Below are 13185 nucleotides of genomic sequence, written 5' to 3' on the forward strand. Positions count from 1 at the left end.
CATCGTCCATTGTCTTTGCAAGGCAAATATTCCACACAATATCCACAAGCACCAACCAATTTTTTTTTGTTGCAAAGTTCATTTTTTAGATTATCAGAGATTAAGGAAGAACAGAGTCATGGACAGAACAGGGCTGATTTAGAGTTGCCTGCAACTACCCATCGCTGTCACCGCATACCTATACCGCGAAGGGGTTGATGAGTAAGCGGAGGCTGCAGATGGGCAGATGCAATCCCCCCCCCAAAATCTCAACTGTGTATTGTGTGGAGGTGCGCGCCCTGCATGCTGATTGGTTCTGACTTCCTGCTGGGAGGTGGGGGAAGACAAGGCAGACCCAAGCAGGAAACATTAAAATTCACTGACATATAAAAGGAACACCTATGCAACTGTCCCTGAATGACAGATGCATATATTCTCTCATGTGCAGTCTGAAGTCTGCTCGAGTCTTCAGTCCACATAAATATTGCCAATAAAAGAATTTATGCAAATAAAGACACACTTAAAAAAAAAGATTTACAAAACAAAAAATAAAAAAACCCTCTGGGAATCAATGATTTAAAAAACACACGCCAGCATTGAGTTTTTTCTCGGAGAGTGTTGCTATCAAAGATATCATAGCCTAATAAAAGTGTACTATAATATGTTATAGTGACAGCGCTGAAATAATTTAGTTTGCTTGCAACAGCAATAATGTTCTGGTGCTGTTTTATTTTTAGCAATGGAATAGGACTATCATGAAAGTGTGGCCATTAGTTGCATTTTCCAGCCGAGGCCTTGAGCTGTGGGCATGGATTGCTGGAAAAGAATAATGTGTTGATTAACAGGAGTATTCAGGATACTAGCCACGAGGGAAGACTCACTGGTCCATTTCAAGTTGTACTCTTTGTACTGTAGCTTCTCTCTCATTATTCACCTTCTACATCATTCACCCAACAAATGGTGAGCCTTGAGGATTCTTCGTTAAAAGGGCTCTCCGAAGGTTGCTTTGTATTTTGTTAATTTTTCTCTGCTCATGGTAAAGAGACGAGAGATATGCTTGAATACCCAGCCTTCTGTTCAAACTGTTTGTGCTGTTTCTGGATTTACCTGCAGGTTCCTGGAGTCAGTATGTGGTCTGTGATAACATGGTTAGTTTAGCAGGAAACTACCATAGGAAGCATTTAAATTGGTGCTTCCATCTTTAAGGAAGATCTATGAGCTATTTGTCCTCTCACCTTTGTCTGGAGCAAACTAGGCAAGTAGCCCACTGGAGTTGTTCCAACCCCACGTAAGAAGAATAAAAACTGCTGCATTGGGAAGTGTATTCCCTCGGCCTACACAAACACATGAAGTAAATAAACCTTTTGAAAAGTAAACTGCAGTCTCTGGATTTACAGAAGCAGGCCACAAAAACTGACATGGCATGGCTTTAGGTGAACATGAAAGATTTTGCAAGAGTTCGAGTAGGCACTTTGAAAAGATATAATTTATGCGAGAAAATTCATTGTTGGTAATATTGATTCCAGTTTACAACTTGTGGAGTTAGCTACATCAGAGAACAGAGTTAGATTTGGGGTATCTTATAGCCTATACAATTTGGTGTAGTGATTAAGGCAACAGGCTAGAAACCAGAAGATTGTAACTTTCAGCCATGTAGGCGAAAAGCCAGCGAAGTGACCTTGAGCAGTTACACCCTCTCAACTCTAGGAAGCCGATAATGGCAAACCACTTCTGAAATCTTGCCAAGAAAAATGCAGAAACTTGTCCAGTCAGTTTCCAGGAGCTAAAACCAACTGAAAGGCATAGCAAAAAAAAAAAAAAAAAGGCTACACAAACCTTTTCAAAGAGATTCTATTATTTTTTGCTTCTTAAAGCAGCTGTGTCTTCTTCAAGATGTCCATGGCTACTCAGAAAGCATTTTTAGGCTGTTGATGCACCCATGTGTTTGCACAGCCCTTTCTCGTTACATGGCTCACACACATGCAAAATATTTGCCCAGCTCAACCCTCTCATAAGAAAACTCTTCTCTTACTTATTGACTGACTGACTTATTTGCTTATTTACTTAGTGTTGTAAATGCTTTTATATATCATATACGTAAAATAATGAAAGCAGCAATCATGAGGAAAGGGGAGGAATGGCTTTTCCCACTATCCCCACCAGTGTGGAAACTTTGTGTTGTAATACATCAGAATGCTGTGAAGAATTCACTTTTCAAAGGCACACATATTTTTATCAAACTTGACCAACTTGTGCTGAAGCTTGATTCTGTTCGTAACTCCACTGAGAACATAAGAAGGAGAATAAGGACGAAAGGAAGAAAAGAGATTTCTACCAGAGCCCAATTTACCTCAATATTTCACATATTTTTAGAAAATGTTATTTTCCTAGTGATTGAAACTGTTACTGTAGCTGCAATGCGGTACCAAACAAAGATTTCTCCAAGCACCTCAACTACAGGAAATGTAGATGCTAAAAATGGGGTTGTTTTTGACCTTTTCTGTGAGTGACATCAATGCTGTTTATTTCTGCTTTCCAGGCTATACAATTTGATCCAGAAACCCACCTGCCCACTGTTACTGACAGTTGTACAGGCTGCACTCTGTGTCTCAGTATCTGCCCTATTATTGACTGCATCCGAATGGTTTCCAGGACAACACCTTATGAAGCAAAGAGAGGCCTGCCCTTAGCTGTGATCCCCGTGTGCTGAGCAGATCAGACCAACAGTTAAAGGGAAACTTCTATTTGCTTGATTCTATTGATTTGCTTTCTAATTAGTACCAGCGAGTCCAGTACATTCTAGCAAAAAGAAGGAAAGGGGGAAAGAAAGAGGGGAAAAAGGGAGGGAGGGCGGGAAGGAGGAAAAGGGGAAGGAAAGGAAAGGAAAGGAAAAGAAAGGAAAGGAAAGGAAAGGAAAGGAAAGGAAAGGAAAGGAAGCTAATAAACTAATTAGAGGCCAAATAAAACCGGCTGAATTTTTCAGTTTATTTCCTATCTCTTTCCCTTTCTGATCTTCAGACAGATAACAAATTAGTTTGCTGGATGTAATTTGGCTTTGCCTTTTATAAGACGCATAACTTCTCTCTCTCTCTCTTTCACAAAATCTGTACATGTTCTGACGATCTGAGTTTTAATTTTTCTTCCCTGTAACAATGGAATGAAATTCAAGAAACTTTTTGTAATCATGTAAACCCTAACACATGGACAAACTTTGTTACCATGGAAACATTGGGTAATTACACATTTCATTTCCTTTTAAAACTGGTTTTAGAAGATGTAATTAACTATATAACACACAAACAAAGCACTGTATATCATGGGGGGGGATGCTTTTACAGAAAGATATAAAAAGAGGGTTAAACTGCTGTTTCTGAACAATTAATCAGTTTTGATAGTGGCAGCATCTGCTGGTCTATTACTCTAGTTCTCACTAAATTCTACTTCTCCCTAAATGCAACCTCTGACTAGGCATTAAAAATCAAATGTGCAAATACAGCGCACTTTTGTCATTTGATGTTTTCAGTTGGTAGCACAATTTTTGTTGTTGTTGTTCTGTTAATGAACTTCCAGTCCCTATCTATTAATTCTAATCTCTCACATGTAAATATAGGACATTTTTTGTTGCATCACTGTGGTGTTGGCAAAATGAAATTATTCTTGAGGCACTAGGAGAGGACCAAAGGCAATTACTTCAAAATTTCTTTGTTTGCTACCATTCATACACACAGTGCTGGATAAAATAATGTGGTTCCTTCAGTGTAGATCAGGGGTCAGCAACCCATGGCTCTTGAGACACATGTGGCTCTTTCATTCCTCTGCTGTGGCTCCCTGTTGCTGGTCGGCTCCACTTTTGGTTAGGACAGGTAGACAGGTAAAAGGATGCCACACTAGGAGGAGACTCTATGGTGGGGGAACTGACTTCCAGTCGGCAGAGGAAATAGGACGCCGCGCTAGGAGGAGACTCTATGGTGTGGGAACCTGACTTCTGGTCGGCTCCAGAATTGAATGGGGGCTTCCGGTTAGGACCTTTGTGGCTCTTTGAGTGTTTATGATTGCCGACCCCTGGCGTAGATGGATGGGTGAGGCTCAGAAGATACAGGTCCACAATGTAGGACCTTTTAAAGAAACCTGTTACTGTTTTCAATTATGAGATCCATTCCTCCCCATGATTCTGGTGTACAAACACTCTTACTGAACAGCAAGAAGCAGCCCATCAGAATTAGTGTTAATGAGGTGGAAGATGTTCTCAGCTTAGAACATAGAATAATAGGATGGGAAGGGATGTTGGAGGTCTTCTAGTTCAACTCTCTGCTCAAGCAGGAGACCCTATACATTCCAGACAATGGAATGGCTCTCCAGTCTCTTCTTGAAAAACTTCTTAGAAAGTGATGGAGCACCCACAACTCCAGGAGACAAGCTATTTCTCCTTGGTTCCAGGTTGGATCTCTCTTTAACAATCTTCCACCTGTCACTTCTTAGGGATGACCTAACATGTTATTGTGCATTCTCACAATATGGTGGTCCTTGGTGCTCTTTGAGCTTGATTGTTTTCTTGCAGATGTTTCATTACCCAACTAGGTAACATAATCAGGCATCCGGATTACAGGATTGTAAAAAGGGAGTGACTAGGTAGCCTGACTAGCACTGATGATCTTACCTAGTTGGGTAATGAAATGTCTGCAAGAAAACCAGCAAGCTCAGAGAGCACCAAAGACCCCTCATTTCAACCCTGAGCTACAAATATCCTCCTTTATTGTGCGTTCTCAGAATAGGAGTACATCTGGGTGGAATGGACTAGTGGGAAGTACACAAAGCCTCAGTAGCAGATAGCAACTGAAATACTTGCTACACACCAGATAAAGAAAAATCACTAGTAGAGCAGATTTCTCCTCCTCCTGTACTTCTACTACAGCAAGAGTGGGTTTGAAAAAAAATCCTATCTTCTAACCCAAGGATCATGTATATAATGTTGGATCAAACAATATGTTCTCACACAAGAAGAAATACAGTAAAAATGTGTAAACACTCTGAAACCATATTTAGTCAAAGCCCTATCAGTGCTTTAATAACTTTTTGATTACATGAAAAGATTACTAGCCACATCTTCTATATGCAAGCATTTTCAATGGCAAAATGTAAGGTAAATAATTGTTAGCGTATCAATGCCATATGTTTTAAAAATTGTGTAATAAACATTCAAAAATAGAACATGTTTGTTTACAATAAAACCAAGATAAGGATTTTCCACCATTCTGAAACAGCATGTTACCATCGACTTATTTCTCATTCTCAGTTGGGTGTTTTCTTGTACTAATACTTTGCTAGCTATTTTATCCCAAAGAAGCTGCAAGAGAACCATATGTTGTTCAATATTTAAAATAGCAAACAATGTATCCATTTCTTTCTGCTCTTTGCTATCAACTGAAATGCAAAACTTTGATTGTGCATATTAAATAATGCTTATGTTCAAATTTCAGTATATTTACATAGTTATAAATAAATCAGAATTAAACAACATTATACACCATGTTTTAAAATGTGTTTTTCCTCTGCATTTTGTTTGTGTTTTTTATATTTAAAAAAATAGCAAGCTAATTTGCATTTTGTATGTAATAGGCTTCCAGTTCTCCAGAATTAGCTCTCTCCTTTTTGATCACTTGCTATCAAACAGTCATATATAATCCAATCATTTTATATTGATGAAGCTGGGCTTGTAGCATAGAATGAAGCTCATAATAATAAAGAAAATGTTTTTCATTAACCCACTATCAAAAAGAGCTCTGCGGATTTTTAAAATTTTGATAGAGGAATTGCTGTGCACATACAACCCAATTCAAAGCATTACTATTATGCAGGAAAAGCAGAATTGGTCCTGGTTTGTTTTGTGGCGGTGAAATTCATATCTTTCCATACCAAGCGTGACAATTACTCTCTCTCTTGTTCTTCAATTATCTCAAAAATAAGATTGCTATATATATATATTTTGAGAGGATTGTACATGTTAGAGCACTTCAAATAACTGTTGATTGTTAATCAAAGTCAAGTGTGTGACCTGTTTCTGTTTAAAATAATTTGAAACTTCATTTATGCTGGTTTTGTTTTGTGGTTGGTTGGTTGGTTGGAGGTATTTGGGGGGAGCTATCTGTTATTTTTTTCATATGAAATGAAACCCTAACACACAATACTAAATATTACAGAGAAATAATTGTTTTAAACTGTTTTAACAAATGACATATTAAGATCACTGGACCAAGCAACAGCATAGCAGCAGCCAGTAACACTGAAGCAGCCACAACTTTCCCAAATTTCATTTCATGGTTAATGGGTTTTGTAAATTATTCCATTTGAAGTACCTTAGTTCAAAAATTGTTACTCTATGATACGTCATTTTGCCCAGTTAAAGGTCATGACAACAAGAGGTTTAGTAGTATAAAACAATGTTTCTCAACCTTGTTGACTTTTAAGATGCTTGAACTTCAACTCCCAGAATTCTCCAGCTGGGGAGTTGCAGTCCAAGCATCTTAAAGTCAACAAGGTTGAGAAACACATATAGAAGTTACAAAAAGAATATTTGTGCTTGTGAGAGAAAGAGATGGATGGCTTTCAATTCATATCACCTTTGCATAATCTTTAATCTGGTAAGTAAACTAAAACAGTCAAAAACAGTATTTTCTCAGATAGATTTGATTCATAACATAGCTGGTTTTACTGCTCAGCTTGTAAGCTAACTCACTGCTAGCAATACCTTTAGCCCTAGCATAACATTTAATGAAGAAAACTGCCTTCTCTTCTTCATAAAAAAAAAAATGCCCAAATTTTACTTCTCGATGAAATAACTGCCACTATTTTTATAAATATATTCTATAACTTACATGGATCTCAAAGTATGAAGACTGGGATTTGCAGTTTCCTGAAAATATCTAAGACCCAATAACATTTCTGATAAAGCTATTCTTTGTATTCCGTCTTTGCCCATCATATTTGAATGACTCGGGTTAAAAAGTCTTTTAATTATATTTTCTGTAATAATGGCGAGTATTTTCATAGACTGTGCTACAGGAGGCTGTTCAGGCTGAAAACAGGCCTCAGGGGACCGCATGCGGCCCTCCTATGCCTGTTTTGGCTGCCAGAGGCACCACAAGCTGATCCTTCGCTATTTCCAGGCCGGGCCAGATTTAGGCACCCCGCGGGCCGGATCCAGGGGTGAAATGCTACCGGTTCGGGCCGTTTCACCCAAACCAGTAGTAAAAAATGCTACTGGTTCGCTGACAATCAGCTGAGCGACGTGCTATTGTCGGAACTGTTTTTTTTTCTTTTTAAGCACTTTTTACTACCTATTCGCCCGAATCGGTAGTAAAAAATGCTTTTAAATTTTTTTTAAAAAGGTTCTCAAGTTCACAAGCCACAGCTGATTCTTCCCTCCCGCTGTTCTATTTACCTGCCCAAGCCTCCTTTTGGTGCGAACTGCGCATGCAGCGCGCATGCGCAGCCAGCAAACCGGTAGCAAACCGGTTCAAATTTCACCACTGGCCGGATCCACCCCGCGGGTCTTGAGTTTGAGACTCCTGCCTTAAGGTCACAATGATATGATCCCATAACAATGAATTTCTGCTGAATTCAGTTGTGCCTACTTCAGCACAAACGAGTACAAAATTTCAACTGTCATGTGGTGATTTCTGAAGGGAATGGTTGACTATTTGGTAGACTCCACAGAAGTTAAAACTCAAAATCTTATATATAGCTCTGTTGTTAAATCGGTTACTCAAGTTTTGATGATGACTAAAAGAAATGCTGCCTTTTTCTTTTCATTTAATATCATTTTCAAAAACAGACAGCCAATGTACTTTCACACATAACCTTTAGCAGTTCGAGCTTTTAAAAGACACATTGTGAGCAATATTTTTGAGCAAAGATTGGCAATTTCTCTAAGCCATCTGATGCTTTCATTCCCCTCTCCAGCCCTTTTCCTTCTGCCTGTTCTTTTTAAATTGTAAGCATGGAAAAGTGCTTTGTTTATGAACTTACATTCTATTTTGTCTTTCTGGGTGGTGGGTGAAACGAGTATAATCAAAATAATAAAATAAACCAGAAAATAAACATTTGCCTTATCAATCACCATAAATGCAGAAATAATTTAGACGTTTTGTCCAAACTTAAAAAGTATGAAATCAAATGAGTCACATTTGCATTAGTTGGTTGAGCAGCAGGGATAAAAAAATCTTCCAAGGTTTTTGCTTTAGCTGTAAAACTGTATGGCAGTTTTGTACTTTTTGATGTGCAGATCTTTTCTTTAATTGAACTAAGCTGCAGAGCCAAATATAAAATGATGTTAATGTTCATTTTGAAACAATCTAACAAGGGCCTGCTAAGTGTTACAAGAGCTATCAATAATCGCAAAGAGCAATCTGAAAATGCTCTAGATGTATAGGACATGCACCTTCCTAGGCTCCATCCATTCCAATTATTGATATGTACTATATAGAAAATACTAGAGTGCATTGCTTAGAAAATTGCAGTTTTCTCTAACCTACCAAAGTTTCCTTGGAAATAATGTCAACTTTTAACCAACATAAAATCAAAATGAAAGAATAGAAACCAGATAATAATTACCAGGATTTACAATTGAAAAAATTCTGAAATTGGATTCAGATTCTTGAAATTATAATTCAAATTGTTGATAATAGGTTTTTTTTAAATGTAGGATTATTCATCTGCATGCGATCTTTAAGCAATTATAACAGCTCTTAATATCCTTCAAAATTCATACTGGTAACTTGTTCACTTCATGGGGTTTTGTATTCTTCAAGCAGTATTCATTTTCATAAGTAATTAAATAAAACAACTAAATATGACATTTTTTCACCTATTTTCTCCCTTTCAACTTTTATCTGGCAACCAGTCTTTAATTACCAGTGAGTTGTGAGGTTTTTTAGTCCTTAAAAATCTAATTTCAATCCAGAGAAGTGTTCTCAACTTTTCCTTGAGAAATAGAAAAAAAAATAGGATCATCTACCTCCTACCGGACTCACTCTGCCCAGTGCGCTCACATAGGACTGCCTTCCTCTGGGTCCCATCGGCCAGACAGTGTCAGCTGGTGGCCCCCAGGATGAGGGCGTTCTCTGTGGTCGCACCGACCCTCTGGAATGGTTTACCCACTGGGCTCCGGACAGCCCCCGACCTCCGCACCTTCCGCGTCGACCTAAAGACATGGCTCTTTCAGCAAATTCCCTGATCAGCCATGCATTTTAATTTGGGGGATTTGGGGTTTTTAAATCGGATTTTAACATTTTAATTCTATTTATTGTTGCGTTGTTTTAGTTGCGTTTATTGTTGCGTTGTTTGAGCCGCCCTGAGTCCCTCGGGAGAAGGGCAGCATATAAATATGACAATAAATAAATAAATAAATAAATAAATAAATAAATAAATAAATAAATAAATAAATCTTCAATACCATATTCAAAATAATTTCCTAAAAATAAAAGAGGACCAACTCTACAACTTGTCAAAGTGTTGTATGCCAATTAAGTTATGCTTTAAAACTAGGGGGCAACTTATAAGTGTAATTCAATAATTAAAATGGGGTGTTAGATTTATTTTTAGCAAATGAAGACAAGCTCTTATTTAAACTTGTTGGCTTTTAAAAAAACCCTATGTACATGGGATAATCCATAATATCACAACCATTTTTTAAAAAAACAGTTATCAAAATACTGCCTTGGAATAATAAATATGAGTGATGTACTTCTTGCTTCTTTGAATAATAAATATAATCCATGTATTTATATTGCATTAAAAATATATACTTAAGTGGAAGTATGCAAAAGGTGGAGTTGGTCTGAGTATGCCAGACTGTTTTAACACTGGAATTGGACTTCTCTGTTTTGTGAGTGTTGTTGAGTTGTTATTATTTATTTCAATCCAGCTAGTATACCATGGCTTAGATTGGCGGCGAAGAGCTTAGGGAATGGGTGCTAGTACTACTGATGTAAAACAGTTGGTCTCACGACTAAAATATCATTCCTGATTCTCCTGTCCTGCTGTTGAGGTCTAGGAATGTGATAGCCAACCAGTCAACTGCTCCTGATGTGATACAAAAATTCTTTTGTTTATACGTTTTTGCAGCTGCAAAATGCAAATTGCTTGCTTTTTTTAACTGGGCCTATGTTTGGAAAGGCAGGCAAACTTCACAACTTGGAAACTTGGTGAATAATCCATGCTGATTGCCACTCATCCTGCATCAAATTCACCAGGGGATGTTTTTGTATATGGTATGTATAAATGAAAGCCCATAGGAAGCAACGGAAACATTAGTTTGTTTGTTTGACTGATTGATTTCTATCTTACCTTTTCCTCAAGAGCCCAAGGCAGCTTATCTAGAGAGTTCTCTCTATTTTATCCCCAGAACAGCAACCACTTCCCCAATTCCTAAGGGAACTTTTTAATATTTTCAATTTTTTTAAAAAAATAATAAAATAAAACAGTTCCCTTATTTTTGTCAGTTGATTAACTGATAGCAATCGGGATGCACTACTATTCCACCTACTGTTGTGACCCCGGGCTGGACAAGGAAGCAAGTGTCCCTTGTTTCCTCTGACTGAAATATTTGAAAATGTCATGTCTTGCTCTGCTGGAATATCGCTGGCTCCACACTTTCCAAACTTGACTGTTGCAAACTTAACACAAACGATGCAGACCACACACTTAAGCACAAATATTATACTGAAACCTCAAGTCCCTCCCATTAAATTAAAAACGGCTTGCTTCTGACAGGCGATGTCTATGTTTGCCATGCCATTGTCTGTTACATAAAAATCCCAATATGCTTTTTATATATATAAAGATCGCATCACTGACAAATTATAAGACATATAAAAGGCAATTTTATAAAATGATCTTGAAGAAGTGCTGTACGGAGTCCCTGATTCAGCATTTGAGCTTGTCCTCGAAGGAAAATGGACGCAATCCAAATTGATAATGAATTAGATCTTTTCATCCATTATGCGATGGGGAATTATCCTTCCCAGCATTCCGTGCAAGAGCTTATGGTGGCTATAACTATTAAAATTAATGGCCATAGATTTCCCACCACCATGCCTAAAACTACAAAGTGGTCCCATACACGCTTATATATATATATATATTCTATTGTTCAAAGTCAGACTTTGATCTCAAAATTTAGTTTATATCATCTGATTTGCTCTCTTCCAATTATTGCCGTGCCAAGTAATCCTGAAGGATTTCTAGAGTACCAACCATATCAAAATTGAATGAATGAATGCCTCCTGGAGAGTCACCTATCTGTGAGTTGGGTGACCATATAAATTTGGGGTGTGTGTGTGTGTTTCTCAGGCTCTTCTCTATTTTGAGATACATAATATGACAGTCAGCATTTGACAGTTGTTCCAGCTTTGCAATGCCTGATTTTCAGCTTTACTGTCCTGTCCTCATCAGGTGAGAACCTCTGGGAAGGCAGGACAGTGGAAAAGTTCCTTTGTCCAGACAGTAAAGATACAAATACACCTGCCACTTCTGTGGTACAAGTATATTCGGTGGACTAAGCCAGCATTGTTGATAAGAAAGCTTAAGATGATACCGAGAACACAGATCACTTCTATTATAACTACTAAAATCAGCTTTACAGAGAGACCTTGTACCAGACATTATGGGGAGACCTTTAGCTTTTTACCATGTCTGTTCTTTGTTGCTATGGCAATAGAATTAACCATTCCATTAACATAATAGAATAAACTGCACTGTAAACTTCTTTGTCCTGGTGGAAAAGCCTTACTCAGATTTCAGAATATTTGACAAGCTTAAATTCTCGGCTTTCTTTTCTATTTTTTTTTTTTAAATCCCAAATCTTGGTTCTTATCTCAATGCCTCCAAAAGCTTAAAAGGAGGGAGAGAATGAGAGAGGGCACAGCTGTACATTTTATCATTACATTTCCCCTTGCCTTCATTGACTGCCTTCTCCTAAGTGTCCCCATGAGAAAACCAGTAGACTACTGAAGCAGTGACCATTGGAAGTGAGAATACAGTCATTTAACAACCTCATAAAGGAACACACACACACAAGCGAGCACACAAATGGAAATCTCTCAAATAGTCTCAACTCTAGCATAAGTATTCCTAATTAATACTTCATACACATAACAATGAATATAGAAATAGTCAAAAAATGCATGTATGGAAAGGCACTGTATTGTATATGTGTATGTGTGCCAAAGAGAAAGTTGCCAACTAGCTTAGAAATGAGACAAGGACAACTGTAGCTTTGGATTTTAATTAAGCAAGCGAAGAGTAGAATTGATACTGGACTGTCTAACTGTCCAAGTTAACAAAGCAGTGCAGGATTCAGATTTGCAGTGGTGGGATTCAGCCGGTTCTCTCCAGATCGCACGGACTGGTAGCAGCGACTGCAGGAGGCTCCGTCCACCTGCCCAGACGTAATGCATGGCTACTGCACGTGTGCAGAAAGCCGTGCGCATCAGTAGTGAGTTTCAACTCCTGGTGCTACCGGTTCGCTATTGGGAGCGTGCAGGCGCGCATGCTTGCTTTGCGAGCGAGCGGAGCTTCTGCGCACGCACAGTAGGTTCTGCGCATGTGCAGAGCATTTTTTATTATGTCTGGGCAGGTGGGCGGAGCCTCCCGCCACTACCACTACCGGTTCACCCAAACCGGGGCAAACCGGTAGCAACCCACGACTGGTGTGCATACACAGAGGTGGCGTGTGTGAGCAAAGTGCACACGTGCTCTCACATTTGCGAACCGGTAGGAAAGGTAAGTGAATCCCACCTCTGGAGGGAGGAGATACTTTTAGAATGTCCTCTTCTCAGTTATCCCAACAGCCACATTATTTATTGTGACACTGTTGCTATGGTGCCATGTCTTTGGGACCCAATCTGTAGCCTTGTGGAAGGCAAGGCAAGGACTTAGGTGGTCATTTCTGAATTGCCAGAAAAATGATTTCTACCAATACTCCTATGTTAGCCTATAGGATACATACACACACAGTACCAAGGATTTTCTCATCACAGACGAAATAACAGTCAGAAATATGACAAAAAAAAAAAAAAGAAGAAATATGACAGCAGCTGACAGCTTTGCAATGCCTTATTTTCAGAAGCTTTATTCTTTCCCTGTCCTATCCTCACCATGTGTGATCCTCTGGGAAGACAGGACAGTGGGAGTGGTCCTTTGTCCATG

At 38.5% G+C, this 13185-nt stretch overlaps 1 protein-coding gene across 1 annotated transcript in view; it reads left to right on the forward strand.

Moving 5' to 3' along the window:
* The window catches only part of DPYD (dihydropyrimidine dehydrogenase), a 584219-nt gene extending 581308 nt beyond the window's left edge, over positions 1-2911 (forward strand). The window contains exon 23 of the mRNA XM_034437263.3: positions 2519-2911. Coding sequence (XP_034293154.2) covers positions 2519-2689 — 171 coding nt within the window. The 3' untranslated portion in view covers positions 2690-2911. The remainder of the gene's footprint in view (positions 1-2518) is intronic.
* Positions 2912-13185: the final 10274 nt, after the last annotated feature.

This window comes from Pantherophis guttatus, chromosome 3 (assembly GCF_059756535.1).
Source record: "Pantherophis guttatus breed Tessera chromosome 3, ASM5975653v1, whole genome shotgun sequence".
Classification (NCBI taxonomy): domain Eukaryota; kingdom Metazoa; phylum Chordata; class Lepidosauria; order Squamata; family Colubridae; genus Pantherophis; species Pantherophis guttatus.